General features: G+C 45.9%; 1 protein-coding gene across 1 annotated transcript in view; it reads left to right on the top strand.

Moving 5' to 3' along the window:
• The window catches only part of pcloa (piccolo presynaptic cytomatrix protein a), a gene marked incomplete at its 5' end in the record, with an annotated part of 110,872 nt that overhangs the window by 80,823 nt on the left and 3,241 nt on the right, over positions 1-26,808 (top strand). Inside the window, 11 exons of the mRNA XM_079494780.1 lie at positions 296-360; positions 1,266-1,465; positions 2,355-2,405; positions 7,289-7,419; positions 11,689-11,782; positions 13,921-13,992; positions 16,095-16,347; positions 22,112-22,253; positions 22,677-22,738; positions 25,588-25,722; positions 25,980-26,125. Coding sequence (XP_079350906.1) covers positions 296-360; positions 1,266-1,465; positions 2,355-2,405; positions 7,289-7,419; positions 11,689-11,782; positions 13,921-13,992; positions 16,095-16,347; positions 22,112-22,253; positions 22,677-22,738; positions 25,588-25,722; positions 25,980-26,125 — 1,351 coding nt within the window. The remainder of the gene's footprint in view (positions 1-295; positions 361-1,265; positions 1,466-2,354; positions 2,406-7,288; positions 7,420-11,688; positions 11,783-13,920; positions 13,993-16,094; positions 16,348-22,111; positions 22,254-22,676; positions 22,739-25,587; positions 25,723-25,979; positions 26,126-26,808) is intronic.

Raw genomic sequence — 26,808 nt, 5'->3', positions numbered from 1 at the left:
GATTTAATCTTAATGGATCCAGGAACACCTGCTGATAAGCATCGTGACCTTCCATTTCAAATAGTTCTTAATGTAGCGGAGGTGTGATTCATACTAGTCATTTCAGGATGTCTGTCACCTCACTTGACTTTCTTTCTTTTCAATTCCAGTTTTCCTTTTGGGTTTTTCATTTAAATTATGTATGACTTAAACTGTTCCTTCCTAACTCCTTTTTTTTTTCTTCTCTCTCTCTCTCTCTCTCTCTCTCTCTCTCTCTCTCTCTCTCTCTCTCTCTCTCTCTCTCACGCTCTTATAGTGATCTAAATATGTTAGCTGACTCAGAGGATTCCCAGCAGCTGGATTTCCATGAGCCTGCTAAAGGTGATCTAATCCCCCCCCCCCCTCTCTCTCTCTCTCTCTCTCTCTCTCTAATATATATATATAATATATATATAGCTGTATAGCACCTGACGAAGCTCACAGCGAAACGCGTCGTGCTAATAAATAAGTTGATGCAGTAAGTTGTCCGTCTCTGTTCCCTGGAGTGTTCAGTCCCTTCCTTGGAAGTTTTTTTCCCTTTTTGAATTGTCTATGCCTGCTAACTAGACTTGCACCTCCCACGGGTCTTTTTGGATGTGCAGGAGTCCCTTTTTTGTCTCATATATATATTACTCACAATCCACACTTTTATTCCGATGACTCAAGAATGGGTCCCGACTCCCCGACCCAGTGTTTGGTAGACATTGCTTTAAGAAAGTGGTTAAGAAAACGCATTGCATTGCATTGCCATTGGACCCTGTTGTTATGTGCTCCTATAGAGCGTTGCAGTCCCGTCCCCTTTCATGATGACGCCAGGCACAGGAAATAATTCCCAATGCATTTTCCCCATAGACATTTCAAAAAGTATTTATTTAAAGACGTTTACACCGCGGACAAAGCCAACTCTTGTCGTGACAAATCATGACAACAAACATAATATTTTGGACCAAACAAATAATTACAAAGAATACAAACTACAAATCGAATTATTTGTTCAGCCCGAAAAATTGTTGTCATGATTTGTCACAACTGGCTTTGTACGAGGCTTAAAAGGTCTTTAAATAAATAGTTTTTGAAATGTCTATGAGGAAAATGAATGGGGAATCATTTCCTGGGCCCTGGTAGGGGGCGGGACTGCGACGCTCTATATCATGTGCTGCACATCATATGTCTTCCAGGTGACAGGCCTCCCAGGTCTGTTGTTATGTGCTCCTATATATCATCATGTGCTGCACATGTTCTTCCAGGTGACAGGCCTCCCAGGTCTCCAGGTGTGGATCCCAAGCAGTTAGCGGCCGAGCTGCAGAAGGTCTCCCTGCAGCAGGATCCCCAGCAGCCCTCCACCACCACCTCCACCTCGGCTCCGCCGGCCACCTCCACCTCGGCGGCCTCCAGCCCTGCGCAGCCCAGCTCACCGTCCATGGGCAAGAAACGCCATGGCACCAAGGTGAGGGAGGGAGTGTGTGTGGTTGGGACCAGGGGGGGGTCGTCGAAATGTGTCCGTCTTCACCGTGGCAAAGTTTTGATAGTTTCACACCATTATAAAAGGCTGATCAAGCTCACAGCGCCTGTAGATCTGTTTTGAAATTCAATTTGGAAATTTTGAATGTTTTTGAAATATCTTTAACTACACAAATCTTTGTATTTTGTGGTCCTTGACGTGAAAATGTTTGAGAACCACTGGGTTCAACCACATTAAACCCTGGCATCCATTATGGCTGAAAGGTTTACAGAAAGTAGGAGTAGGATAGAGATGTTACATCTTCTTGCTCCTCACTGGCACACAGTGGCCTGCATAGATATTATGTTGTGCTAAAGCACCTGCCCTTTTGCCCTCTGGACAGCAATGGGCCCTTTTGAAAGTTTGTTTTTTGTTTTGTACAGTGTAAGCAGTATGTGGCTAATGGTGACATCGATCAATTCTGGATTAAACGCTTCTAATATATTATTTATGCCACAACATCTATAAATCTCACACTATTAAGTTAACCGGCGGTGCCATTTTCTTCACTTGAGCTCCTAGCCCCTCAAAATGTCTGTGCACGCCACTGCTGGCCTTGTGTTAAGTAAAACATCTAATTATTAGACTGTGTGTTTACTGGAGGCAAGCCATGGAAAAATAAATAAATAAATACAAGACAATATTTCATCAGATATAACTACTGGACCGTGGAGCATATTTATATCTTGGAATTTAAAAGACATAAAGAATGGATTTTCAGGCTCTCATCTTAAGACAGGAGCTCAAAATGAATTCATGAACTCACACTTTAAAAACAATGCTTTCTGCCCGAAAGCGATGATATAATTAAGTATGTTCATCTCTTGTGTTACAGACAGCAGAGGTGGTCAAGACCCAGTCCCACCCTGTCTCTGGAGAGATACAGGTACAACTTAGACCCAGTCCCACCCTGTCTCTGGAGAGATACAGGTACAACTTAGACCCAGTCCCACCCTGTCTCTGGAGAGATACAGGTACAACTTAGACCCAGTCCCACCCTGTCTCTGGAGAGATACAGGTACAACTTAGACCCAGTCCCATCCTGTCTCTGGAGAGATACAGGTACAACTTAGACCCAGTCCCACCCTGTCTCTGGAGAGATACAGGTATACAACTTAGACCCAGTCCCACCCTGTCTCTGGAGAGATACAGGTACAACTTAGACCCAGTCCCACCCTGACCTGACTCTGGAGAGATACAGGTACAACTTAGACCCAGTCCCACCCTGACCTGACTCTGGAGAGATACAGGTACAACTTAGACCCAGTCCCACCCTGTCTCTGCAGAGATACAGGTACAACTTAGACCCAGTCCCACCCTGTCTCTGGAGAGATACAGGTACAACTTTGATTGGAAAGCACTGCTGTTTATTCGTGTAGCTGCTACTGCAGCTACTAGAATAAACATAACTTGACTACGTAACAGTGTTTCACTAAAATTATGTAAATTAATTAAAGATGATTCTGACACACATTAGTTCCCTAGCAACCTAGAGGTGTTTTAGCCGCTTCTATGTCTGCTTGTCAACAAAATGTGTGGACGCAGGCAGGCAGGCAGGCAGGCAGGCAGACAGGCAGGCAGGCAGGCAGACAGGCAGGCAGGCAGGCAGGCAGGCAGGCAGGCAGGCAGGCAGGCAGGCAGGCAGACAGGCAGGCAGGCAGACAGACAGACAGACAGACAGACAGACAGACAGACAGACAGACAGACAGACAGACAGACAGACAATAGCTTTGTGTTACTTGGTATTGTAGAACATAACTCTTACGATTATGATAGCATAGTTTGATTAATTTATTAGTAGTTTGCAAATAAAGTACATAAAATAAAATACAAAACAAGTTCAATACAAGGTCTGTAGTTTTTTTACAGGGCCCCGTTCCGAATTGCAGCCACCTATAAGTGCTCTTTTCCAGTGGTTTGGATGGACAGTAAGGATTCACAGTCACACTTTTTTTATTGCTAGACTGGATTACCAGCCAGGGTGCCTGGACCGCTGAGCCACGACCCAGGCCCCAAAACTGAACGTGATTTGTGGAGCTCACTCTGGTGTTATGATTGTGGATGTCTTTAACGTTAGTCTGATATCGAGTCGAACCTATAGTCAGACAAAACTCCTTATATATATTTTTTTTGTTCTGTTTTGTTCACCTCTGATTCCAACATCCTGTCCTGCACCTCCTCTGCTCTTTGATTCCAACATCCTGTCCTGCACCTCCTCTGCTCTTTGATTCCAACATACTGTCCTGCACCTCCTCTGCTCTTTGATTCCAACATACTGTCCTGCACCTCCTCTGCTCTTTGATTCCAACATCCTGTCCTGCACCTCCTCTGCTCTGATTCCAACATCCTGTCCTGCACCTCCTCTGCTCTTTGATTCCAACATACTGTCCTGCACCTCCTCTGCTCTTTGATTCCAACATCCTGTCCTGCACCTCCTCTGCTCTGATTCCAACATCCTGTCCTGCACCTCCTCTGCTCTCTGATTCCAACATCCTGTCCTGCACCTCCTCTGCTCTTTGATTCCAACATCCTGTCCTGCACCTCCTCTGCTCTTTGATTCCAACATACTGTCCTGCACCTCCTCTGCTCTTTGATTCCAACATACTGTCCTGCACCTCCTCTGCTCTTTGATTCCAACATACTGTCCTGCACCTCCTCTGCTCTTTGATTCCAACATCCTGTCCTGCACCTCCTCTGCTCTCTGATTCCAACATACTGTCCTGCACCTCCTCTGCTCTTTGATTCCAACATCCTGTCCTGCACCTCCTCTGCTCTCTGATTCCAACATCCTGTCCTGCACCTCCTCTGCTCTCTGATTCCAACATCCTGTCCTGCACCTCCTCTGCTCTCTGATTCCAACATCCTGTCCTGCACCTCCTCTGCTCTCTGATTCCAACATCCTGTCCTGCACCTCCTCTGCTCTCTGATTCCAACATCCTGTCCTGCACCTCCTCTGCTCTCTGATTCCAACATACTGTCCTGCACCTCCTCTGCTCTTTGATTCCAACATACTGTCCTGCACCTCCTCTGCTCTTTGATTCCAACATACTGTCCTGCACCTCCTCTGCTCTTTGATTCCAACATACTGTCCTGCACCTCCTCTGCTCTTTGATTCCAACATCCTGTCCTGCACCTCCTCTGCTCTTTGATTCCAACATACTGTCCTGCACCTCCTCTGCTCTCTGATTCCAACATCCTGTCCTGCACCTCCTCTGCTCTTTGATTCCAACATCCTGTCCTGCACCTCCTCTGCTCTCTGATTCCAACATACTGTCCTGCACCTCCTCTGCTCTTTGATTCCAACATACTGTCCTGCACCTCCTCTGATTCCAACATCCTGTCCTGCACCTCCTCTGATTCCAACATCCTGTCCTGCACCTCCTCTGCTCTCTGATTCCAACATACTGTCCTGCACCTCCTCTGCTCTTTGATTCCAACATACTGTCCTGCACCTCCTCTGATTCCAACATCCTGTCCTGCACCTCCTCTGATTCCAACATCCTGTCCTGCACCTCCTCTGCTCTCTGATTCCAACATACTGTCCTGCACCTCCTCTGCTCTCTGATTCCAACATACTGTCCTGCACCTCCTCTGCTCTTTGATTCCAACATCCTGTCCTGCACCTCCTCTGCTCTCTGATTCCAACATACTGTCCTGCACCTCCTCTGATTCCAACATCCTGTCCTGCACCTCCTCTGCTCTCTGATTCCAACATACTGTCCTGCACCTCCTCTGCTCTTTGATTCCAACATCCTGTCCTGCACCTCCTCTGCTCTCTGATTCCAACATACTGTCCTGCACCTCCTCTGCTCTTTGATTCCAACATCCTGTCCTGCACCTCCTCTGCTCTCTGATTCCAACATCCTGTCCTGCACCTCCTCTGCTCTCTGATTCCAACATCCTGTCCTGCACCTCCTCTGCTCTCTGATTCCAACATCCTGTCCTGCACCTCCTCTGCTCTCTGATTCCAACATACTGTCCTGCACCTCCTCTGCTCTCTGATTCCAACATCCTGTCCTGCACCTCCTCTGCTCTTTGATTCCAACATACTGTCCTGCACCTCCTCTGCTCTCTGATTCCAACATACTGTCCTGCACCTCCTCTGCTCTTTGATTCCAACATCCTGTCCTGCACCTCCTCTGCTCTCTGATTCCAACATACTGTCCTGCACCTCCTCTGATTCCAACATCCTGTCCTGCACCTCCTCTGATTCCAACATCCTGTCCTGCACCTCCTCTGCTCTTTGATTCCAACATACTGTCCTGCACCTCCTCTGCTCTCTGATTCCAACATACTGTCCTGCACCTCCTCTGATTCCAACATCCTGTCCTGCACCTCCTCTGATTCCAACATCCTGTCCTGCACCTCCTCTGCTCGTCTGATTCCAACATACTGTCCTGCACCTCCTCTGCTCTTTGATTCCAACATACTGTCCTGCACCTCCTCTGCTCTTTGATTCCAACATCCTGTCCTGCACCTCCTCTGATTCCAACATCCTGTCCTGCACCTCCTCTGATTCCAACATCCTGTCCTGCACCTCCTCTGATTCCAACATCCTGTCCTGCACCTCCTCTGCTCTCTGATTCCAACATACTGTCCTGCACCTCCTCTGCTCTTTGATTCCAACATCCTGTCCTGCACCTCCTCTGCTCTCTGATTCCAACATACTGTCCTGCACCTCCTCTGCTCTTTGATTCCAACATCCTGTCCTGCACCTCCTCTGCTCTCTGATTCCAACATCCTGTCCTGCACCTCCTCTGCTCTCTGATTCCAACATCCTGTCCTGCACCTCCTCTGCTCTCTGATTCCAACATCCTGTCCTGCACCTCCTCTGCTCTCTGATTCCAACATACTGTCCTGCACCTCCTCTGCTCTCTGATTCCAACATCCTGTCCTGCACCTCCTCTGCTCTTTGATTCCAACATACTGTCCTGCACCTCCTCTGCTCTCTGATTCCAACATACTGTCCTGCACCTCCTCTGCTCTTTGATTCCAACATCCTGTCCTGCACCTCCTCTGCTCTCTGATTCCAACATACTGTCCTGCACCTCCTCTGATTCCAACATCCTGTCCTGCACCTCCTCTGATTCCAACATCCTGTCCTGCACCTCCTCTGCTCTTTGATTCCAACATACTGTCCTGCACCTCCTCTGATTCCAACATCCTGTCCTGCACCTCCTCTGATTCCAACATCCTGTCCTGCACCTCCTCTGCTCTTTGATTCCAACATCCTGTCCTGCACCTCCTCTGCTCTTTGATTCCAACATCCTGTCCTGCACCTCCTCTGCTCTCTGATTCCAACATACTGTCCTGCACCTCCTCTGATTCCAACATCCTGTCCTGCACCTCCTCTGATTCCAACATCCTGTCCTGCACCTCCTCTGCTCGTCTGATTCCAACATACTGTCCTGCACCTCCTCTGCTCTTTGATTCCAACATACTGTCCTGCACCTCCTCTGCTCTTTGATTCCAACATCCTGTCCTGCACCTCCTCTGATTCCAACATCCTGTCCTGCACCTCCTCTGATTCCAACATCCTGTCCTGCACCTCCTCTGATTCCAACATACTGTCCTGCACCTCCTCTGCTCGTCTGATTCCAACATACTGTCCTGCACCTCCTCTGATTCCAACATCCTGTCCTGCACCTCCTCTGCTCGTCTGATTCCAACATACTGTCCTGCACCTCCTCTGCTCTTTGATTCCAACATACTGTCCTGCACCTCCTCTGCTCCTCCTCTACTGTCCTGCTCCTCCTCTGCTCGTCGCAGCTTCAGATCCACTACGACAAACAGCTGGGCAACCTGATCGTCCATGTGCTCCAGGCCAGGAACCTCGCTCCCTGGGACAACAACGGCTACTCCGACCCCTTTGTTAAAGTCTACCTTCTGCCAGGGAGAGGGTGAGTCCAGGGCAAACAACACACCCCAACACAAGCGCAAACAAGCGCACCCCAACACAAGCGCCAAACTAGCTCTGGTCTATATAGCCTTAAGGACTTCTCCTTAAGGCTACTGTATGTTACTCTCGACTTCCTGCGCTCGGATGAAATGCAGCACAGCCTGTCGACTTCTGCAAAAATAAAAAAAGAACCATTTTGCTACTCACTCAATACAAAAACGGTTTTGTGGTGAAGAAAGCCTATACTTTCCTTAGTTGACGCACTCTGAGCCCCCCACCACACGTATAAAATGCACTTTTTGTCTTTTTGTTTTGTTTTAGTTACTCCATTGTGCCCTCTACAGATCTGTGTATTTTAGACATGTGGTTATTGTGTTTGTGAATCAGTGGACCATGACACAGGTTAAACACAACTCTTTACTTTTCAAACTCAGAGTAATCATAACAACGACAAAACATGCAGCATCATACTGTTGTAGTCTATCAAGACTGAAGTAGTCGATCCCAGATAATCCCCCCAATCATCACAAGGCAACACAGGAATATGCAACGAGCGCAGCACAATCAAACAGCTGTCAGTGAGACATAACAGTGGTGGGGTGTGTCCACTAGGCTTTCGACTCCACAAAACCGTCTTTGTATGGTGAGTAGCGAAAGTGTTCTTTTTCTTTTTGCAGCAGTCGAAGGCCTTGCAGTCTTTCGTGCGCACTGCGCAGGAAGTTGAAAGTACCATAACGCCGAACTGTTAAAATCAATGAGTAATGTATTGGATATCATATTATGTATTGTAAGAGGCTAAACGTCTACTCTAAATTGGAGGTGGGATGCCGTTTGGATGGAGATAATATTAAACATACTGTAGGCTTCTGTAAAATATATTTAAGGGTTCACAAAGGTGTTTACAAATTCTTACAAATTAACTAATTTGTAAGAATTTCAGTGATTTCATGTTTACAGGTGGCAACATCTGATTGAGAAACAATGATTGACACTGATTGATGATTATGAGGTCGACATGACCTCATGTTAACCAGTGAGATAGATATAGTGTTCAATATAACTGCCACTATCAGTTGGTATTGGAGCCATACATTTGAGTCTGTCTTGAGTAATACACTCGTAGTGACATTCTCATTGAAATCCAGCTTCAACAGCAGCCCTTTTGTTAAGATTGAAGCCTCAAACCTAATTCCCATTCATTTTAAAAAATCGATTTTACAATTGATTTTAGCTTGCCATGACATGTTTGAGTGTACAGCACATCAACCACTCCTGGTATCAATTTCATCACACCTATTTTTAACCTGTACACCGGGGGTTGCGGGCCCAATGTTTTACAAATCTAAGACCAATGTAGGTAATTTGCCTATAATCAATATAAAACGACAAGCGGAACTAATTATGTAAATTATACCGGGCTTGAGTATTGTACTTATGTTGACATCGCGGTTGCTGATGGGGATTTCTATAGGTTCTGGGACATGAGAAATCAATAGGTCCCATATTTGGCTGTAATATGAGCCACGCTCTTATACCGGCGCTCTCCTGGTTCAGCGTGATTATGCTGTAAGTATCATATAATTGGCTCTCCCACCTTTCCAGGGCTATCTGTGGGGTCCCTGGAGAACCGCTGATGTATTTGCAGGGGCGTTTCAGATAAACGTGGACGGTGGATACCGTAATGCATGTGCACAGTGCAAGTGTGTGCCACGTACTGCTTGCACTTAACACTCACAGCTCTTATAGGCCCGGCAGCTACGGTCCATGTTCTTACACCCACATTATGTACTGTATGTGTGTGCCTCTCCACAACACCAAAACAAATTATGACAACACATCACAACCACCCCCGCTGCTGCTCCGTACACTGGAACACAAAATATAACACGAATCATCCTAAATGTAATCTGCTCTGTCTGTGCAAAGGCAGGGAGCTCCCAGTGTGAAAAATGAAGCCAGTGTGTGGAAGTGAATTTAACCTTGCAGAATTGAATACATTTTAATGGCAAAACAGGGAAAGAAAAAATTGAGTCAGATTATGTAGACGTCTATACTTCTCACCTGATTTATAACCACAGGAAAACATTTCCCTAATCAGTTCATTATGTTCTCATTCGCTATAGCTTCAAGTCTTCTTCAGTACGACAAAATGTTCACGTAAATGATGTTCCCATATAGAGTAAAATAGAGGATGAAGCAGTGTATGCTTTACTTTGTGATTGAGAAGTCGCTATTTGTGTCAGGATAGAGGTGCAAATACGCATATCCCCAGCTACACCCTTTCGTGACCAATTACTGTATGGTCACCAATGGTTGCAAAATGTTGACAGCATGTCAACATTTTGCAATCCAAATATTGGATAGAAGCTTAAAAATGAAGTGACTACACGTCACCACATCCATCATTTTCATGTACCAGTAATACTTTCCTCTTTCCACGCACGCACTCAGGCACGCACGCACGCAGGCACACAGGCACGCACGCACGCACGCACGCACGCACACACGCACGCACGCACGCACGCACGCACGCACGCACGCACGCACACACGCACACACACATACATACATACATACATACACACACACAGAGTGTCCACAGACCCACTCTGACCCCTCACTGCCCACTGACAATTGTTTCTGTATGTTGTTTTCTATATCTAATGCATGCTGGACCCCTCAGTCAGGTCATGGTTGTCCAGAACGCCAGGTATGTGATTTGCCCACAATGGTTATGACACTTGGTCCTTTGTTTTGCCTTGGTTGAAATTTGGTTGTTGGGTGGTCGAGGTTGCAGATCTGTCCATGCCGTTCCCTAACCCCAACCCGGTAGGTCATTGCTTGCGATACCCAATTTATCTCAGTGATTCCAACCCCCTTTCACCCTGACACTTGTGTGTCACCCTGTACCCCCCCTCTCCCCCTATGCAATTTAGAGCCATCCCTTTAAACAAAAATATTAACATCAGCCATATCACTGTAACATACTAGCCTTCAACCGTATGCCGATAAATAACCTCCTCTTTCCCGACTAACTCTTGTGTTCTCCCAGTTAGACGTCCTGTCTGTCTTCCTAACCATTGTGATTTGATACCATAACATAGAGCCCTGCATCTTCTGGGTTGATCGACCTTGTGATTGTGTTCAGAATCCTCCACTAGTGTCCTTCCTTGATGGCTCAATAATACACTAAAACATACAGCATACAGTACACACACACGCACGCGCGCGCGCGCGCGCACACACACACACACACACACACACACACACACACACACACACACACACACGTGTGTGTATTTTCTCCTTTCACGAATACACATTAAGCTCTCCACAAAACTCCTCACGAGGCATTGGGTTAGAACTTCTGCCATATATCGTCATGTACCCCTTCCGTATCCTGCTACAGTATTTAGCCTATAGAGCGTCGCAGTCCCGCCCCCTACCATGGACCAGGAAATTATTCTCTGTTCATTTTCCTCATAGACATTTCAGAAAGTATTTATTTAAAGACGTTTACGCCGCGGACAAAGCCAACTCGAGTCGTGACAAATCATGACAACAAACACATTTTTTTGGGCCGAACAAATAATTAGAAAGAAGAAAAAAACGGCAGGTTACAACACTTTTTTTGTTGTTTTTCTTCTTTGTAATTATTTGTTTGGTCCAAAATATTGTTTGTGTTGTCATGAGTTGTCACGACTCGAGTTGGCTTTGTCCGCGGCGTAACCGTCTTTAAATAAATACTTTTTGAAATGTCTATGGGAAAAATGCATTGGGATTCATTTCCTGGTCCATGGTAGGGGGCGGGACTGCGACGCTCTATAGTTCTACATCGGAACATAAAACTGACGCCCCTAACATCTCATCACATCAGTACATATATCACCTATATATAAATACATTGTGTTTCAAAGTCTCTTGGCATCCATATAAGCGTCATTTATACACCGTGGTTCTACGGAGTATAGATCAGGCTTTAACACTGTGGTCTCATGTTGCATCACCCAACACGACGCATCGTTCTCATACTGTACATGCCTTCTACACTGCAAAATCCAGAGTGCTCGTTTAAAAGTCTATCCTCGTTTTAAATTGATGCCGGGGGGATTTTGCAGCGTAGCGCGTGACATTGTCGCTCCCGTGTTGTTGCTCGTTGCATTGTGGTTCTCCTCCCCCCTCCCCTCCCCCCCCTCTCCCGTCCGTACCTTCCGGTACGCCTCATTCTTTGACCCAGAGTGTCGGTGTGTTGTGTCCCCCCCCCCCGCAGCGCTGAAAATAAAAGAAGGTCCAAACATGCTGGCAGAACGCAGAACCCGGAGTGGAACCAGACGGTCATCTATAAGAACATACACCTGGAGCAGGTATACAGCACGGGGGGGGGGGGGTTGTTAGAACCCGGAGTGGAACCAGACCGTCATCTATAAGAACATACACCTGGAGCAGGTATACAGCACGGGGGCGTTTTTTTGGCTTTCGCCTTTATTATATATTTTATGGAGGGACAGACAGTAGGCTGACAGGAAATGGGGAGAGAGATGGGGGGGAAGACATGCAGTAAACGCCGTTGGGATCGGGAGTCGAACCCGCGGCGCACTGCCAGACTGGATTACCAGCCAAGGTGCCTGGACCACTGAGCCACGGCCCAGGCCGAGGCGTTTATTTTTTTGTCACTGCTACACATGCCATAAAGCAGTGGTTCTCAACCTTTTTAATTTCAATTACCCCCAGTTTTATATGCATTGATTAGGCCACACACACCTATTTGATCGTTAAAACCCCTGTAAGGGTCAATTTGGTCTATAAATCGTTTACCCGGGGACCCCCTGCAAGCAACCCGATGTTGAGAACCACAGCCCTAAAGCAACGTGTTCTCGCCAGGGTGCGTATGTCCTGACCTACACACAAAGCAACGTGTTCTCGTCAGGGTGCGTATGTCCTGACCTACACACAAAGCAACGTGTTCTGGCCAGGGTGCGTATGTCCTGACCTACACACAAAGCAACGTGTTCTCGCCAGGGTGCGTATGTCCTGACCTACACACAAAGCCAACGTCCCTCAAAGAGACGACAATGTTTCAGCAATTTGGAGTGCACTTACAAATTAACATGAGAACCATTTTTACTCAATTATGGGTTTGCTGTCATTTTTGGTTGTGGTTAGGCTGCTTTGCTTTCTTGGGGGGAGGTGGGGGGCTTAACCCATTCTGGGCGGGAACCCCTTTTGGTGTTAGCATTATGTTATGCTTTAGCTATTGAAAAATAGAAGATCTACAAGCTCATAGCGCGCCACCGAGTGGCGCGCTACGAGCTTGTAGGTGTCAAAATGGGTTAAGGCTTTGTTTTACTTTAATTCATTCATTTTTATTCATCTTACTTAATATTATATTAACCACTTTCTGGCATTCATATGTTGGTCATAAAGATGGAAACCTTCACAAAATCTTTAAAAACAAAATCTAATAATTTCTAAACGTGTGAATGTAGAAGATTGGCAAAAACACACAATCACATTACAGTCAATCTCTAGTAGACTTTGTGTTAATTACCGTCGCACTGAGCATGACCTCACTTGTACCTTTTCCCCGTCTACTCGCTAGTTTGAGTCGACAAATCACAGCCCCCTCACCCCCGCGCAGCCTGCCGCTGGGGCCCTATGACTACCAGTGCGGAACTGTTCTTAATATAATTCCCCCCTGTGATTGAAGGGGGGTCAAGCGTTTATTTTTTTTGCAGAGCAGATGGCAACACCATCGGGAGTTAATCATCCTATTTTACATGATCCACTGATGCTCATATCAATCACAGACTTATGTGTTTTGTTGGGGGTTTCCTTGGTATGTGTTTAACCCATTTAGATCTGGTGTCGAAATTAAATACCTATGTTTCTATGTCAGTGGTGCTCAATATTTCATGTCAAGGTTCCCAACAATTATGTGTAATTGGCCACCGACCCCCATCTGAAAATATGTTGTTCTAGGCACCCCCCAGAAGCAAAGATTTGAGTTAAAAACGTTCGCTCTGGCCTGGGCCATGGCTTAATGGTCCAGGCACCTTGACTGGCAATCCAGTCTGGCAGTGTGCCGCGGGTTCGACTCCCGATCCCGACGGCCTTTACTGCATGTCTTCCCCCCCATCTTTCTCCCCATTTCCTACTGTCTGTCCCTCCATGAAAGAATATATATTCAAAGATTTGCACCACACTTTCACGTTTTTTCAAAAATAGCAGACCTACAAGCTCGTAGCGCGGCACTCGGTGCCGCGCTACGAGCTTGTAGATCTGATATTTTTCAATAGCTAAATTATAACATCGTGCTTAAAACACCAAAAGGGGTTCCCGTTCTGAATGGGTTAATATTTCTTAGACAGTCTTAGATGTCTGCTTTCGCTTGATGCTGACATCAAACCATTTCTCTCTAATGCTCATTGTCATTTTGTTTCTTTTTTCAAAATAAAGGTGGTTTTTGTGTGTAACTTAAACCCTCTCGACATGTGCATTTCAGCTGAGGAAAAAGACCTTAGAAGTGAGCGTGTGGGACTACGACAAGTGCTCCGCCAATGACTTCTTAGGGGAGGTAAGATCATTTTACGGCTTGCATCTGCACTCATAAATAAATAGTCATATTCCCAAATAATATTTTCCAGTAAAAAGGGAGGACAGTCTGATATCCTATCAATCAATATGACTATCATCATCATCATCATCATCATTATCCGTTTTTACGTCCAAGAAAGGCTTCCTGCAGGAGACTAGGCTAATATTTAACAATATTCAGCATAACGGTTAAACGAACAATCACTTTTTTAAATGTTTTAGAAAAAAACATTTTCCTATAAGTAGCACTGGAGGGAGAGATCTTCGTTTAAGCCGCCCGGATTAACAGACTGAAGATAAATGATCCATCTAGATTCCGTTTGAAGGAGTTTTGTGTCTAAATCACCAGCTCTTCTGGATTTCTTAACTTGTTCTATGACTATAAATAGACAGATTTGCTGTGGAGTGACTGGCTTCCATGAAGTGTCTCTCTGGCAACAGGAGATTTGATGTCCTCGCGTCTGATGGCACCCATGTGTTTGTTCTATAATGCGTGTGCGGACTGTCTTGAATGTTTTGCCTACATACTGTGTTCGTTTCCTTGGAGCTCTTACAGGCTACACAGTGTAGAGCAGGGGTTTTCAACAGGTGGTCTGTGGACCACTGGTGGTCCTTGAAGGTATTGCATGTGGTCCCTGACCATGCATTTAGTAAGTCATTTTTTTTTTATTTCCACTAGTTGAGAAACAGTGAACTGAATGGCCTGGTGACCTATGATGACCGTCCATGCAGTCATTTTCTGACAAGTCGGAGGAGGTCAAGAAATTCAACAGAAAAAGGGAGTTAGAATCTCAAGAGGGGGAAGTGCACCGGGTTGTCTGGTTGAGTCATTATTATTATTAGGAATCTTTTAGTAGTCAGACTCATCAATGGACCATATTGGTTGAGAAACTGGGATGTTACACATGGGATGCATAGCAAGTGTTATGAAAACACTATAATCTTAGCCCATATATCCCCACCCAACACAACAGTGGTCCCCAGGTTGATTCTTAGCCATGGTGGTGGTCCCTGGTTCACAACCAGTTGAAAGCCCCTGGTGTAGAGGGTAGAAGCCGGGGACTCCATCCAGCCGCCCGTGTGTTGCTGGGGTGGTGTAGCAGTCTGCTTTCACCATAGTCTCTGATGCTTTGCGATCTATAATGAGAGAAAAGAGGTGGGTCAGTGAACACAGTTTGGCACCTTCAGGGTCAGCTGACAGAACATGCCAGTGTTTCTCTATGATGCTACATATATCATTGCTCAAAGGAATATAGTGATTCAGGCACATGAATGTTTCTTTTTGGTCTGTGCAACCTAGCTGGTTTGGGTTATTCAATTTCATTAAAGCAGAGTTAAATACTGTGTACAAAGAAGCTAACGCACACCAAAGTCCTTGTAGCGGTGCCGGCACACGGGAGAAAACTGTAGAGGAAATCTTGAAAAAACAAGAGGGTGACCGCACACGCCAATAGCCAGAGTGCCAATATTTTATTAGGACAGCAGTCCTAATAAAATTTATTTTGTCTTACCTGCTGTCCTAATAAAATATTGGCATGTGCGGTCACCCTCTTGTTTTTCAAGATTTCCTTTAAAGCAGAGGTAAGCCACTTTTTGGGGTAACCTCTTTCAACCAAGTTTCTGTACCACATATGGAGTCTATGCAGATGTCAGAAGGCAGAGGCCTTTTGTGGCGGTTCTGGACAACCATGGGTCCGACCGACTCGACACCGGGCACTGCTCTCCCTGTGGGGGGTGTGGAACGCGTGTGTCGAATTTGAAGTCGATGGGGGGCGAACGGTTCTCGAGTTACGTGGATTTCAGACGTACACACGTACCCACACACAGAGACTTGGTGCATTTATAGATAGAGGGGGGCGAACTCTCAGTTCTTTCTGCCCTTTCTGCCCCCTCTGCTGCCCCATCTGGCGGAGTCAGGTTACTCGCTGTGCCCCTCACTTCACACAAGCGTCATTTTTTTCTTCTTCTTCCTTTTTTTTCTGAATTCAAACTGCCTTGTTGTTGTTAAAATAAATCAACTAGTGCGGCTAGCCTGGCATTTGAACACGTCCATCATAGGAATGCCTTCTGTGTCACCCATAGGTCCTCATAGACTTGTCCAGCATGGCCCAGCTGGACAACACTCCCCGCTGGATCCCTCTGAAGGAGCAGACCGAAGGCGATAACCACCGGCGGTCGCACTCCAGCCAGGGCCGGCAGCACTCGTCCAAACCCTCCTCTCAGTCTCAACACTCCTCTCCCAAGAGCTCTGCCCAGCAGCTGGACAGCCAGGAGTCGCCCAAGTCGTCGGTCAGCAAGAGCCGCAGCCACGGGGTCTTTCCCGATCCAGCCAAGGGTAGGAGATAATGGCATTCCTTCTTTCTTCACCTTCCCAAGTCCTCCACCTCCACCACAACATGCACCACCCTTACCACAACCTCACAACCTTCTCTCTTCTGTTGGATCTCTGCTTTTTCTCTCCTCTGTCCATTCCATTCTTCTCCCAATATTTCTTTCTTCCATTCTCCCTTTCTCTCTCTCTCTCTCTCTCTCTCTCTCTCTCTCTCTCTCTCTCTCTCTCTCTCTCTCTCTCTCTCTCTCTCTCTCTCTCGCTCTCTCTCTCTCTCTCTCTCTCTCGCTCTCTCTCTCTCTCTCTCTCTCTCTCTCTCTCTCTCTCTCTCTCTCTCTCTCTCTCTCTTTCTCTCTCTCTCTCTTTCTCTTCCTTTATTTCTTCCTTAACCACTTGAGCCCTACCTTTGTATGATGATTAGCGAAAATAGCCAATCTACAAGCTTGGCAAATTGTTTTGAGAAGATTTGCAATTGTCTGCTATTACAACAATATACATACATTTAAACTTCTGCAAATGTGCCCAAAATAGGGACACCAGGGTGAATGTGGTTAATAGTTGTATTACTACTTACTCTCCATCTGTTTATCTCTTTATCTATCTATCTATCTATCTATCTATCTATCTATCTATCTATCTATCTATCTATCTATCTATCTATCTATCTATCTATCTATCTATCTATCTATCTATGTCAACACAAGATCCTTCTATCCACTCTTCGTCAAACATGTTAGTTTTAGCTTCACGCTTTTCCGTAGCTGCTTGTGTTTTATTTTTGGTTGCCATGTCTTCACTCAGCTCAGAGGCTTTGGTTGCCATGTCTTCACTGTGCTGTGTTGCCATGTCTTCACTCAGCTCAGAGGCTTTCAGCCTCCAGGCTTTTCCCTCAATGTTGCTTTTCCCGTCACTGAGGGCAACGTGGCCGTGGAAGGCTTTGAATTCTATCCTGATTTAGTGCAAAAATATTATTCAAATTACCAGGATTAAATCAAGTTACAAGACAAGTCAGCTAAACAGTACAACACACGACTCAGCGAGACTGCAGTTAACAGACTGTATGTCGGCCTCTCGCAGCTTTTGGTAATTCGGTGAATCTGGTTGTTTTAGATACACAGGCGGCAGCTATTGAGAAATCTCACAGTAGCCCTGCCACCTCGAAGCCTTCCCCGCCCGAGAGCCTAACCCACGGACACGGTCAGCAGCACGCTCGCTCACGTGGCGCTTCGCGCTCCGGCAAAAGCGCCGCCTCACGGCAGCACCAGCATCGAGACGGCGCCACTGGAAGCGGTGAAAGCGCTGCCGCCGCCGTAGCCACGGGCGACTCCCCTAAGCAGCAGCAGCAGCAGCAGCAGCCCCAACGCCTCCAACCAAGTAAACCAAGACGCAAATAAAGCCTCCCGCTCCGCCGCATGGCCTCCTAGCACTCATCTCTTCCACCTTCTGTTACGTTCTTTATTTTGTTTTCCCCGTTACCTCAGTTTTCTCTTCTTTTATACCCTCTCCCCTCCCCTCCCCCCTCGTGTCCACCGTGTGTCCACGTCCGCTTTTCTTCTGTACCTTCTCACCATCGTCTGGATCTCCTATAGCTCGCTCCTCTTTCACACCCGCTCACAAACCAAACAGGTCGCCCGCCTGTCTTTAAACCTTTAATTAATGAATTTAACCTTTAATTTAATTGTATTGATTAATAACCTGTGTAATATATGATCGAGCTTATGATATAGGCCTATGAAGACTTAAAACAATGTAAATAACAAAAAAAAATTATATCATTACTAAATCGGACGCAAGACCAACGGACATAACGGCAGCGGAGTGAGATCTGACCCATGTTCCCATAACTGGGTTGTGTTGATCGCTGTAAGGACACAGACACATGCCCCATGTTCCCATGTTCTGTAAGGACACAGACACATGACCCATGTTCCCATAACTGGGTTGTTCACTAGATAAAATTACATAAATGATCTCACAGAAGATTTCTGATCGACCTCATACTCTATAGGTAAAAGTCGAACACTACGGATTGTTTTATGCAAACACTGAAACAGAAGAAAGTTGCTTCCCTCCTTTTGCCCCTTTTTTTCCTTTTGATTTTTGTTCTATTAACAAACAACGGACGGCTCTGTTGCGAAGCTGCTCCAGTGACATCGCTGTGCATGTAGTCCACTGCCCCACTCCCTCCCCCAACCCCTATCTTTTTTGACTACAACTGGACCCACAATGCACTTCAGTAGACGCTGCACAACCCCCGCCCCTCCCCATAGTGATACGTGGGCGGGGTTACATGTGCACCGCGCACTGGTGGCTGCATGTGATTGACAGTCAAGCTGGTTGCCATGATGAAGATATACCGCTCTCCATCTTGCCCCCCTCCCCTCTCCCTCCCCCCCATGTTGACTTATGACCCATCCGGCCATGACCTTTGTCTCCTGGTGTGACCTCTGACCTCCTCTCCGACCTCTGTGAAACGAAAAAAAAAACCCCAAACAAACCAAAAACCTTCGCCCAGTCGCCATCCGACCGCCGGGCCAACGAGGCCGCCTCTCCCTGAGGCACCACAGGCACAGCGTGGCGGGCGTGCTCACCGTGCAGAAAGCGGCCCCCTCGTCCGATTGGCTGCCCGCCCTGCCGTCGATGGCGGCGGCGGCGGCCCGCGGGAGCAGAGCGGACGGCCCTGCAGCACGATACATGACCCTCAGGAAAGCCGCGTCGGAAGAGAGGCCGCAGGCTGCCGGAGGTGAGAGTCAACCCTCCCATCCTCCCCCTCCCCCACCCCACGAGTCCTCCTCTCCTGTCGTGTGACTGAAGCAGAGGGGTGGAGGAAAGAGAGAGAGAGAGAGAGAGAGAGTGAGAGAACCCACTACTAACGCACACCTGCAGAGAGGAAACAAAAGAGGGTAATGTGAAAAAAAGCTATTTAAAAATGACAGGAATAGAAAGAGAGTCGCACGCAGAAACGTCACCAATGATTCATGCACTGAGACATGCTTCCGTAACCACTTACGTACTCCTCTACGTACTCGGCTATTGTTGCTGTTTATGAGAATTTGGGCCTACAATGACGTGCCCAAAATAGGGACACCACCGGGTTAAAAAGTGGTTAATGGCTTTTCACAGCGTTCAGTAATACCAGGAAAGGGATTTTGCAATTTTTAAGTTTTGGGTAAAACACTTTTTAACCCATTCAGGCCTGACGTCGAAATTAAAAAAAAAAGTTTTCTAAATCATGACAATTTTCGGAAAGATTTGAGGCACATTTTAACGATTTTTCAAAAATAGCAGATCTACAAGCTCATAGCGCGCCACCGAGTGGCGCGCTATGAGCTTGTAGATCTGCTATTTTTCAATAGCTAAATTATAACAATGTTTAAAACACCAAAAGGGGTTCCCGCCCCAAAATGGGTTAATGGTTAATGTGGTTAAACGCTAACGTGACATGGATGCGTTCCAGGTCTCAATGGATTAAACAAACCAGCTCCTTCCATCACATGGTGTTGACGAGCCACAAAAGGGGAATCTTGTCGTCATGGATACCGAGTGACACCGACATCCATGCGTCTTACATGACGCGTCTTACATACTCAACCTCAATGCCTTATCGACTGGCACCTTGTTCACGTTTGGGAAAACATCAAGTGTGCAAACGGTCTGTCTTTTGACGGGAATTTAAGACACATAATAAACAAGAATTAACCCACTTTTAAAAAAACAAGTTTAGAAGGAGATGCTCTAGATTCTCACACAGAGTTACACATTACACTGCAGCACTTCCATATAGATGACTAACGCTGTAATTAGGGTCTTCATAACCTCTTGTTTGCTGTCTTTTTTTACCTTGTGTGTGTGTAATATTTCTCTGTCTTTTTATCAGTTTTATGTTGATGCTTTTTACTGTGTGTGGGTTATTACTGTATATACTGTCCTGTCTGTGTGTGAGAGAAAGATGCTAAGTATGCTACAACAGTGGTTCCCAAAGTGGGGTCCGGGGACCCCCAGGGGTCCTTGAGGGAGTTCCAGGGGGGACCCAGCTAAATGCTAATTTGGAACCAAATGGACCCTTATGGGTCTGTAACTCAGAGAGTGTACAAATGGAACCAAATGGACCCTAACGGGTCCATTTGGTTCCATTTGAATGCTCTCAGAGTTAAATTAGCATTGATTTTACAATCTAAATTGGGGGTCCCAGAGATAGAAATGCCATTAAATGGGGGTCCGTAGACTAATGCATGTCAAACTAACTGGGGGTCCTTGTAATTAAACGGGTTGAAAATCACTGCTAGAGCCATAAAAATCTCCTCTTATGGGGGTCCCTGGCATATCATTTCAAATGGGGGTCCGCAGGCTCATTAGTGTCAATTTGGGGGTCCTTGACATGAAAAAGTTTGGGAACCACTGTGCTACACCTGTCCACATGCCTCTCACCATGAGTGTTTACGTGCTGTCCCTTAACTATGTCCATTACAGTTCAATTCAATGTTTTCATTTAACTTTGCTTCCTATTATTTAGAGAAGAGGTGATTATAATTGTATTTAACAGATGAATTGGGTTCTGACTGAACTTCTGATGGCTTTTGGTATTGTTCAGCGATGTTTCCCGGCTCTCTAGTCAGCACATTCATGGATTTTCGTAGAGGTGCTGTCCCGTTTCTCTCCTTGTCCAGCGCTGTGCTGTCCCAGATCACATTATGCTATCGATCAACATTGTTCAACATGGCGGGGGCACGGTGGCGCAGTTGGTAGTGCTGTCGCCTCACAGCTAGAAGGTCCTGGGTTCGATTCCCGCTGGGGACGCTGTGGGTGCTGGCGGCGTGTTTCCTCCTCCGCGTCATCAGTGCCCATACCCGAAGCGGGGTTGGCGAAAGGGCCTTTCTGTGTGGAGTTTGCATGTTCTCCCCGTGTCCCCTAGGGTAGGTACCCTCACAAAAAACCTGCAGTAATCCTGGTCTCAAAACTGCCTCCCCCTGGCCAGCCGGGGCACCTGATGGAGGGGAAAGGAACTGGTTGGAATAACGTGTTCCTTCCAGGCGCTACGTCCAACCAGGGAAACTCCCCCCTGTCAGGTGTAAAGGAGCAACTTGGACACTCAGGCATGAAGGAAGCATGAGTTCAAGTCCGTTGCTCTCCCCATGTCCCCCATATATGGGGACTAGGTTGGCGGAGGGTGTGTAGAGCCCAGGATCACATTAGATAATTGACACAGGGGTGAAAAAAGGGTTACAAAATCGTGGGATAAAAGATTATATAAAAAAAATTAAAAAAAAATTGTTCAACATGCACTTAGCTATATTGTTCAACATTCTTTTGAGTGCATACACAATTGAATCTTTTATTTCTGACACATTAATCGCATGGTTTTATCAAACCGTACGTGTGGAGAGTGTCCCATCTGGTGGTCAGTTTAAGTACAGTACTGTAGGCCAGTGTTTTATCATTGTGTTTAGAAGTTGTTTACTGCACTGTCCTCGGTTTCAAGCAAATTACAACATTCTAGGTACATTTGATTTGGTCACTGTCCGCCATGTAAATTCTTATGAAAATCACTACCGCATTGCACTGTGGTACATTCATACCTTCGTAGTTTCCAATATTGCATACTGTAATATTTCCCAATCTAGTATGCATTTCACATACTATTGAGTTGGCTACTAAGCTTTTGGACATACTAAAAGCTCACAACCCTAATTTGGCATACTACGGAATTTCGGGTTGCAGCCCCGGATGTGTGTGTTTCTCTTGTGACCCGTGTGGTCCGATCTCCACACAGCACGGTCCGGCTACAGGTCTGGTGACGCCCCCGTCACCGCAGCCTCATTGGACAGCGGTTTGAGTGGCAGCGCCTACAGCCTATTGGATGAGGAGGGAGAGACCAATGAGGTGGACAGTGCCATTTTCCACGTCCCACGATTGTGAGTCTGCTCACTCATTATCACCTTGATCATAGAGTCCTATAATGTCATGCTTTGAACATCTAAATGAACCCATTTTGGGGAGGGAACCCCTTTTGGTGTTAGCATTATGTTATGCTTTAGCTATTGAAAAATAGCAGATCTACAAGCTCATAGCGCGCCACTGAGTGGTGCGCTATGAGCTTGTAGGTCTGCTATTTTTTTTTAAGAACGACTGACATAGAAACATAGCTTTCTCAGAAAACTGTCAGGATGTAGAAGACATTTTTAGAATCTGATCTCAGGTCAAAAATGTGTTAAGAAATAATACGACACAACGTCACTCACCTAGTCTTCATTCAGTTCTACCCCTCTCCTGCATGTCTTAGGAAAAAAAAGAATATGCTGTATAATAAAGGACCTTTATTTAATTGTTTTCTCTAGTGGAAAGATACCAAACGGCACCGACGTGATGAAATCATCAATGGGACACAGTGATTCTGAAGGTTAGTCTCATGTATTCATACTTTTCACCTTTTATTAATTTGCTTTTGTGCACATGAATGGTTCAGGTTCAGGTTCAGGTTTATTTGTCATATGTATAGATACAGAGTATAAATGCAATGAAAAATATTTAGCTCAGAGCATTCTCAGTCTTACATACACAGGACATAAACATCTATAGTGCAAGGAAAAAGACAAAAACACAAAAAAGTGCAAGTGGGTGACAATACAGTGCAATACAGTTCCAGGTCAGCTGGAACTGCATACAGGTATAAATGCATTCGGGTTCATAATTTCATATTGGGAAAGTGATATTTTTTTTCCCTAAGCAATGATTAAAGGTTTGTCTCATTTATTTAATTTAGATATCCCCAAACGTATCAGTAGGTGGAAATCCCTGACTATATCCTAGTGTTCCTACATTGCCATGGTACTCATTTTTAGTGTGTGTTTATTTGAGCTATTTAGCACTCGCCTCTTCAGATGCCACATTACCTCCTAGCACTCACCTCTTCAGACTCCATCTTATACCCTAGCACTCACCTCTTCAGACTCCATCTTATACCCTAGCACTCACCTCTTCAGACTCCATCTTATACCCTAGCACTCACCTCTTCAGACTGCATCTTACCCCCTAGCACTCACCTCTTCAGGCGCCATCTTACCCCCTAGCACTCACCTCTTCAGACTCCATCTTACCCCCTAGCACTCACCTCTTCAGACTCCATCTTACCCCCTAGCACTCACCTCTTCAGACTCCATCTTACCCCCTAGCACTCACCTCTTCAGACTCCATCTTACCCCCTAGCACTCACCTCTTCAGACTCCATCTTACCCCCTAGCACTCACCTCTTCAGACTCCATCTTATCCCCTAGCACTCACCTCTTTAGACTTCATCTTACCCCTAGCACTCACCTCTTCAGACTCCATCTTATCCCCTAGCACTCACCTCTTCAGACTCCATCTTATCCCCTAGCACTCACCTCTTCAGACTCCATCTTACCCCCTAGCACTCACCTCTTCAGACTCCATCTTATCCCCTAGCACTCACCTCTTCAGACTCCATCTTACCCCCTAGCACTCACCTCTTCAGACTCCATCTTACCCCCTAGCACTCACCTCTTCAGACTCCATCTTATCCCCTAGCACTCACCTCTTCAGACTCCATCTTATCCCCTAGCACTCACCTCTTTAGACTCCATCTTACCCCCTAGCACTCACCTCTTCAGACTCTACCTTACCCCTGATACACTTTTAGTTGTATCGTATTGCCGTTTCGTCCACACAGAACCGGCATTGTGGGTGCCTGAATACGCTCATTCTTTAATCCGGGTGCCAGAGTGAACAATTCTGAAGATGCCATAAAAATACAAATCTGCACAAATCTTTTTAAGCTCCTAAAAAGCGTACTTTTATTATTGGCGCAACGTTTCGCCCCCTTTAGGTCTTCTGGCAACTGTTGGAGCTTAAATGGTGCATTTATATAGCGCTTTACATAGATTGTGCATTACATTCACCCATTCATACACCGATGGCAGCGGAAACCATGCAAGGCACCAACTAGCACATCGGGAGCAATTAGGGGTTCAGTGTCTTGCTCAAGGACACTTCGACAGTAACTCTGGGGGAGCCCGGGTTCGAACTGGCAACCTTGCGGTTCCCATCCAGGCACTCTACCCCTGAGCCACCGCCATCCCCAGTGTGCGGATGTTTTATTATCCTCCCCTAAATTCTCTGTCACGAAATTCACACAGCATTTCAACACATACGTCCATTCCTCACCTCTGTTCTGTTTTCATTTTTCCATCTTTCCTCCTCTGTCTCATGCCTTCTCTGGCATCTACTTACTGTTTTATTAATAGTGTTTACCAGAGTCTTGTCTACCAAGCTCACAAAAATGGCCTTTCCTTTCAGTTGCCAAGGCAACTGGGGGTCATTCCGGGCTGTTCAGAACATCTTCAGGTGCTCGATGGGATTGGTTTGCACTTCGCAGGCCACACTGTCTGTACTCATGTCGCCAGTACACTTATGGTCCAGCAGAGGGCTGTGTTCACTGTTCACATACTTAAAGGGACACTTTAATACAAAAATAAAAAAATAATATGTTAATGACGTTTAGAACACTTTAGACACTTTCCTGGGAGTCTTTATGTGTGTAATATGTGGTTTTAGATATTTTAGATTTTAGCAGTGAGCCCAGTGTCTCTGATGTCATGGACACTGGGCTCACTTCCTTCCTGGACTACAATTCCCATAATGCTTTGGTGCTCTGCTCCTTGTGGATAGGGGGAGGGCTGTCTTACTGAGACAACATGTAGTCCAGGAATTAAGTGAGTGATGTCCATGAGTAAGTGATGTCCATGACATCAGAGACACTGGGCTCACTGCTAAAATATCTAAAACCACATATTAGCCTACACACATAAAGATCCTCAAGAAAGTGTTCTAAATCTTCTAAATGTCATTAACATATATTTTTTTGCAAAAAGGGTGAAGTGTCCCTTTAATGGATCTGCGGGTACGCAAAGCCTGCAGCCCCTCTATTGTAAAATTACTTTAAAAACTATTGAAACATTTTTGACAATAAAATATAATTCTGTTTCAGCTATTATTGGCTTCAGGCTTAAGGGTTAAAAATGGCAAAAAAATAAAAATAGCAAAAATAAAATCACCAGCCTAAAATGTTGAAATTGGAGTAAACTAATAGAAACGATCTCTCTGTGTGTGTGTGTGTGTGTGTGTGTGTGTGTGTGTGTGTGTGTGTGTGTGTGTGTGTGTGTGTGTGTGTGTGTGTGTGTGTGTGCGTGTGCGCGTGTGTGTGTGCGTGCGCGCGCGTGCGTGCGTGTCCAGGCAAGACTCAGGTGATGGGGGAGATAAAGATTGCTCTGAAGAAGGAGATGAAGACGGAAGGAGAGCATCTGGTCCTGGAGATCCTGCAGTGTCGCAACATCACCTACAAGTTCAAGAGTCCAGACCACCTGCCAGGTCAGGGTACGCACGCACACACACACACACACACACACACACACACACACACACACACACACACACACACACACACACACACACACACACACACACACACTGTGAAGATTAAAGTGGTCGTTCAATGCATCGATGCATTTAGACTCCCAATTAACAGATAGTCTAGACGGATGATAGACTGATAGATAGATACAGTAACAGTATAGATCGATTAACTAAATTTGTGTGTGCGTGTGCGTGCGTGCGTGCGTGTGTAGACCTATACGTGAAGCTGTACGTGGTGAACATCGCCACCCAAAAGCGGATCATCAAAAAGAAGACGAGAGTATGTCGTCACGACCGCGAGCCTTCCTTCAACGAGACGTTCCGCTTCTGCATGAACCCCACCGGTCACTCTCTACAGGTAGCCATCCCACCTCTGACTCCATCACGTGTACAGTATATAATACGCTGCACATGAACATGTATGTTTTAGTCCATACTCAACATTATGCCTTGTGTTCAGGGGTCATCAATATGTCCACAAAGGGACAGATGTGTCCGTGGCAAAGACGGCCTTGTCTGTGGCAAAAGAAATCTGTTTTACATGACATGATGATTTGATGACACTATGGGACATTATGAGTCCACTAGTACTACTGGTTCTCAAACTTTTATTTTTATTTTTTATATTTTATATTTTTATTTTATGTGAACACCACGGTGTGTGTGTGACGCTATGTCATTGAGAAGCAATGAGCAATGACATAGTGAAAAAATAGATGCGATAAAGAGAAGAAGAAGAAATAAAAAAGGACATAGCCGAAATATGTCACAGGTTACCTATCAATATACACACAAAAGGAAAACAAAAACACTGTAGGCATTATGCATGGGCCGAAAGCCGAAACCCTTATTTAAATTAATTGTCTTTATCTAATACATTTTTGGTTAGGTTTTTGCAGGCCAAATGGTTCTCAAACGTTTTACTTGCAAGGAGTGGACCCCTATAACTCTTAGAGTTACAGGCCTGTTATTATTCGGGCCTATCTCTTTCTGTGTTTCTGGTCATATTATTGTCCGCTCATTTTGTATGTCCGTGGCAGA

Source organism: Electrona antarctica, assembly GCF_951216825.1.
Source record: "Electrona antarctica genome assembly, chromosome: 23".
Taxonomy (NCBI): domain Eukaryota; kingdom Metazoa; phylum Chordata; class Actinopteri; order Myctophiformes; family Myctophidae; genus Electrona; species Electrona antarctica.
The sequence above is the reverse complement of the archived record's forward strand: the minus strand, read 5'-3'. Positions and strand labels throughout refer to the sequence as shown.